Source organism: Cannabis sativa, chromosome 3, assembly GCF_029168945.1.
Source record: "Cannabis sativa cultivar Pink pepper isolate KNU-18-1 chromosome 3, ASM2916894v1, whole genome shotgun sequence".
NCBI classification, from domain to species: Eukaryota; Viridiplantae; Streptophyta; class Magnoliopsida; order Rosales; family Cannabaceae; genus Cannabis; species Cannabis sativa.
Genome location: NC_083603.1, coordinates 6197973 through 6203507, shown reverse-complemented (window position 1 = coordinate 6203507; position 5535 = coordinate 6197973). Strand labels below are relative to the sequence as shown.

General features: G+C 28.7%; 1 protein-coding gene across 1 annotated transcript; it reads right to left on the bottom strand.

The window, feature by feature from the left end:
- Positions 1-2277: 2277 nt before the first annotated feature.
- Positions 2278-4351, bottom strand: LOC115709806 (uncharacterized). Its single transcript, XM_030638030.2, has one exon. It carries the CDS (start codon positions 4007-4009, stop codon positions 2486-2488), a length of 1524 nt encoding a protein of 507 aa, XP_030493890.2. The 5' UTR covers positions 4010-4351; the 3' UTR covers positions 2278-2485.
- Between the last annotated feature and the right edge of the window lie 1184 nt (positions 4352-5535).

Sequence of the window (5535 nt, the reverse complement as noted above, 5' to 3'; positions counted from 1 at the left end):
CAAGAAAAAATGATAGAGAATCATCTAAAATAGTTTACTATCAATTCTTAGTGCATGCATAAGTAAATTCATGACTATAAATAAAAATTAAAGACTCCTTAAGAAATCTAAAAAATAAACTAACACTATCCTATAAAAAAATCCTAATTCAGTACAAATAAAATTCTCATAGCAAAAGCAAAGAAAATCTGTTAATCTCAAGAAAATGAAAGTTGAAATTCAAAGAAACTAATCCACAGGATCATCATAGCTATCTTGAATATTTGTGAGCTTTTTTATAAAATAAATAAAATTAAATTAGCATATTAAATATTACATATATTAAAAAATATATATATAAAAAAAAAAAAAAAACTTATGTGATGCAATGTAGAAATTTGAAATAGTTATTTCGAACTTTACCCTTTAATATGAGAACAACTAATGAATATAAACTCGTATCATATACATGTAACCTCAATTAATTTTATTTTTTTAAAAAAAAAAAAAAGAAGAAGAAAATCTAATATATATGCAAAATAAAGAAATTCCACTAGTGCGAGTGGGAGAACTTTTATCTTTCAAATGTTCATGTAGAGTAGAATAAGAATTAGTTCTCCAACCACATGGCATCCAATTATTGGCCTGTGAACTTTAGAATAAAACAATAATAACAGTGACAAATGCTTTTTTTTTTTTTTTTGAATTAAACGTTTATATATTACAATGCATAACTTGGGACTCGAATCCAAGACCTCCAACACACGCACACCCTAACTCAAGTGGTTATAACAGTGACAAATGCTAGTAAAAGGTGTTACTAGTGCTACCTTATCCAGTATTATAGTAGTGTAATTAAGTCTCAAGTTTCATATAACTTAAGAGAATAATTTTTAGAAAATATATTGTTAACCAATCGTAAGGTACCACTTATAGAAGGTGTTGTGAACCAGTGGTGTCTAATAGTAATACTTATTTTAATTCAATAAAAATTATAGAGAATCACTAACTAATTATAGAACGTCGTCTCATAGTAGTACTAGGTACTTTGGTGCCCTATAATTTAAAGTAGTAGCTTTTATGAAAGAGTATCGATATGGGACACAAATATGCCTAACACTACTATGATCCTTATAATTAATTAACAGTTTTTTATAATATTTATTAAACAAAAATATATGAGACCCAATACTAAATTGCACTAATAACAATATTATAGACACTATGAATACCTTGTTAACATTTTTCTTCATGAAATATCGTTAACCAATCATAAAGTATCATCTTTAAGTGGTGGCTTATACCAATGCTATGATAATAAGGTAAAGTTTTTCTTTTAATTAATTCTTATGGAAGAATAAGGTTAATTAATAGTTGATTATGTTGGGAGAAGAGAAGTGGGTGTAAAAGTGAAAAGAGAAAAGAAAAGGAACGTAATTAACACGTTTTGTAAGGGCTTTTAAGCTTTAAAAGCATCTCTAAATTAAACCCAAAATATATACATAAAATATATATATATATATATAAACGCGTAGAGAAAGAAAGAAAGAAAGATCACAATCACATGGCTTTCATCAATGCATTTCCACAGCTTCCTAAGCTTAGTTGCCTCACATTCTATCCATGACTACTCACTCACTCTCTCTCTTTCCTCTACTCTAATTTCCCTTTTTTTCTTTCTATTATTATTATGAAGAAAAAGCACTCAATATAATATTAAAAAAAGAAACCCAATAAAAATTGATTTAATATGTAATTATTTTAACCATTTCTTTTCATATTGGTTGGTCTAAAAGCCAAAACTTTATATGTGCATGCCAAAGGAGAAAGAGATATAGAGAGAGAATATGACCCCAAAATTGATGAATAAAGATTAAATAGTACCCAACAAAAGTCAATAATACTAACCTTTCAATAATCATTGTTAATTAGACAAAAACAGCTTACATCAAATTATCAACTATCAACATTACTTTGTAATAATTAATGTTTTTTATTTTATATTCTTTAGTATACAATATACAAATATTAATTTAATAATTATAGTGAACGATTTTAGTAAAGTATAAATAAATTCAATAGGGTAAATTTAATAATTAATTATTAAATCCAATTAATAATTTAAAGGAGCAAAATTTAAACCAATAATTATGTTTAGTACTTTAAAACATTAATTTTTGTCTTAATCGCCGTTTTTATAGTAGTTTTTATCATATAATTCTTCTCACAATTTTAATAATTCCACTCATCTCATGATAAATAAATGATAAACAATTTAAAATTAAATAAAAAAAATATAAAAAAATCAAATTTACATTCCTTATTAATATTATTATATACATTTAAGAACAAATCTTAAATATTCTTAACACTAAAATATAATTTAACCCAAAATAAAAAAAAAAAGTACAAAATAATAAATTAATGAAAAAAATAAATTCTAAAATATTATTAAAAATTTCTATTTGCTCTTTACTTTTCACCTTATTCTAAATTTTCTTTTAGGCTAACAATCACTATAAACAGAAGAATCTAATTGAGAAGAACAAATTTGTTTCATAATAATAGAATTAATAACTTCACGATCATTATTACTATTACCACGTTGCACCAAAGAGACCGAGTTATGACCGAGTTGAGCGAGTGAACTCATCTCAGGTACCGAGTCAACCGATTTAATCAACTTCACATTCACATTATTAAGTAAAAACTCGTTCCCAACGAGTTGGTTAAGAATCGCCGACTCAGTGAGTGAACTCTTCTTCTTCTTGTGTTCTTGACTCGTCGTCACCGCCCTAACAATCTCCGTCAACATTGCATTCGATAACCGCCGAATTCCCCTTGCGCCGCCGACCAAGACGGCGGAGTTAACGGAATTTTTGATCTTGTTGTGTTTGGAAAAATCCGATTTCGAGAACAGAAATACTGACTCGGGGCTCCGGTTCTTAACCAGGCCGAGTGTATCTCCGAGCAAGATCAAAATATTCTCATCCACTAACATTATGTGCTTGAAATGGCGACGAACTCGTCCCAATAACATCGGATAACATGCCCATCTTCTCATATTTATCGGAACGTGGTCTAAGAAACCGGCGAGCGAGTTTTCCGGGTCGAGTTCAGAAGCTTCGAAACCCAGTACCGATCCGTAACTCAACTGAGTCGACTCGTTCGAGTTACTGTTGTTAATGTTACGGTTTTTCTTACCCCAAAAAGTCTCCGCAGTTTCTTTCTTTCCGGGTTTGAACTGAGTCAAGTCGAAACTCGAACTGAGTCGGCGACTCGTTTTGTTCAAGTGTTTGTGGTTTTGAACGAATTTTAAAAACGAGTCGTTTTCTTCTTGAATCACTGAGTCGAACTTAGACGAGTTGGATTCGAATAACAAAACGACGTCGCTTCGTGCTGTGAGTCCTGACCTGTGAAGAGTTCTGAGAAATAAGCGAAGCTCGCTCAGTTTTAAATCGTCGGAGATATGGCCGACGGTGAGATCTGCCATTGCTCTGGTTCCTCTTCGATAAAGAGTTCCTAATCCTTGAAGAGCTGACGGGAATCGATGATTCTTCGAGCTCAATTTGGGTTTCTGCTTCCACATTTTGCCCAACCATGGAGACGATGAGAAGAGAAAATCGCGGTCGCCGCCGCCGCCGCCACCGACATTTCTTGGTTTACTGTGTTTGGGGAAAATTTCAGGGTTTTGAGAAAGGAATCTTCTTGGTTGTTGTTGGTGAGTTCGGTTACTGTTTGGTTCGAAAGTTGAGAGTGTGAAAAGGAGAAGAGTGATGAAGACGAGTAGAGCACAGATTGAAATGGTGGATTGGGCTTTTGTAAGAAGACGATTGGAATTGCTTCTTCTAATTACTGAAGCGGAAATTGAAGAGTTTGGTGAAGAAGAGGAAGAAGAGTTAAAAAGCATGTTTTTTTCAACAATGGCGGAATTATCTTCTGGAAAAAAAACCAGAAGAAGACCCATACCCCAACTCTCTTTAGAGCTTTTCGTCTTAGAAGAAGAAAAAGAAGAAAGAGTAAATCCCATTCGAAATCGATTTGGGTTTTCTCTGAAACTTTCTCAATCTCTCTTATCTAAATATTAAGCCTCCATTAATGGCCACACTAAGCTCCAACAGTGGGAGCCAGTCTCTTTCCTTTATGTACTCGGTTTGGTTTGTCCTCTTATGACGAAATTACCCTTTTCAGTTAATTTCACACGTAGGGGTAAAATTGGAAACTACTTAATCTTTTCCTATTTTAACATTAATAATTCGACAATAATATTCTCGAATTTTGGATTTTTGTGTCTTTGATTTTAATTTTCATTGTAAATAATGATGATCATTTATTAAAATAAATAAATAAATTATGGTAAATTAGTAGAAAAGGAAGATTTGGCAAAGAATTTAAGTAATAAATATTAATAAAGATTATTAGGTTGACTTGACTATGCTATATACTATAGATCTAATGAGTATATGGCTTAATTGTTCTTGATCAATTCAATACACCTCTTTTTTAGTAACTCAAGATATAGATATAGGATAGATATAAATGTATAGCAATTATGTGCATTCAATCAAATTTATAGTTCTTTCAAAAAAAAAAAAATTATAGTAAAAACAAATTATAATTATTTAATTCAATTTATAGTAATTAATTAGGTATAATATTACAGTTTTTTTTATTTTTTTATTTTAATTTAATTTTTTAAATAATTTATAGTATAAATACTTAATTTAATTTCTAGTTGTAAATAAATATTTAAAATAATTTTGAACAGTTATAATACTTAATTTATATTTTTGTTACACTGTAGGTATTAATGGTACATTTATTTTTTTAAAAAAAAAAATATTAATGACTTGGACCAATTAAATATTATCAAGTGGTAATTTACTTAACACTTAACAACCAAATACTTATAGAAGTTCTATTTTTATAACTTAAGTATTATTACCGTTAAAAATTAAATTTATGTATTTATTTGCAACCGAGAGTTAAACTTAGGTTTTTTTGCCGCAAATTACTCTTTTTATTTATTTATTTTTACAAAAATTCACATAGCAACCAACGGAACCTAAATCACAACTAAAATCAACATAGCAACCCACATATAAACTACCGAAGCAACTTAAATTGCAACCAAAATCTACATAACAACCCACATAAAAATCACTGAACAACCCAAATCATAAATTAAAAAAAAAATAAAAATGGTATATAGAGTAATAAAATTACGTGAAATAATAAACCAAAAATTTCAAAAAAAATAATAAAAATATATTAATATGGAGAAACTTTTATTTTTCAGTTTGAGTTTTTTTATTTATAAAAAAAATGAACTTCAATAAACTATTTGATATTTTTTATTGGTGTTTTCATAGTTTATTTATAGTTGATTTTTTGTTATTTCATAATTATTGTGAGATTGATTTCTCGTTATTTTTTAGTTGTTTTCTTACTTTTTGTTAAGAAATTTGTATTTTTTTGAAACATTAAAATCGTATTTTTATAAATAAAAACTTTAGACTATAAATAAAACCTAGAAAAAGAATGTTTTTGAAAAAA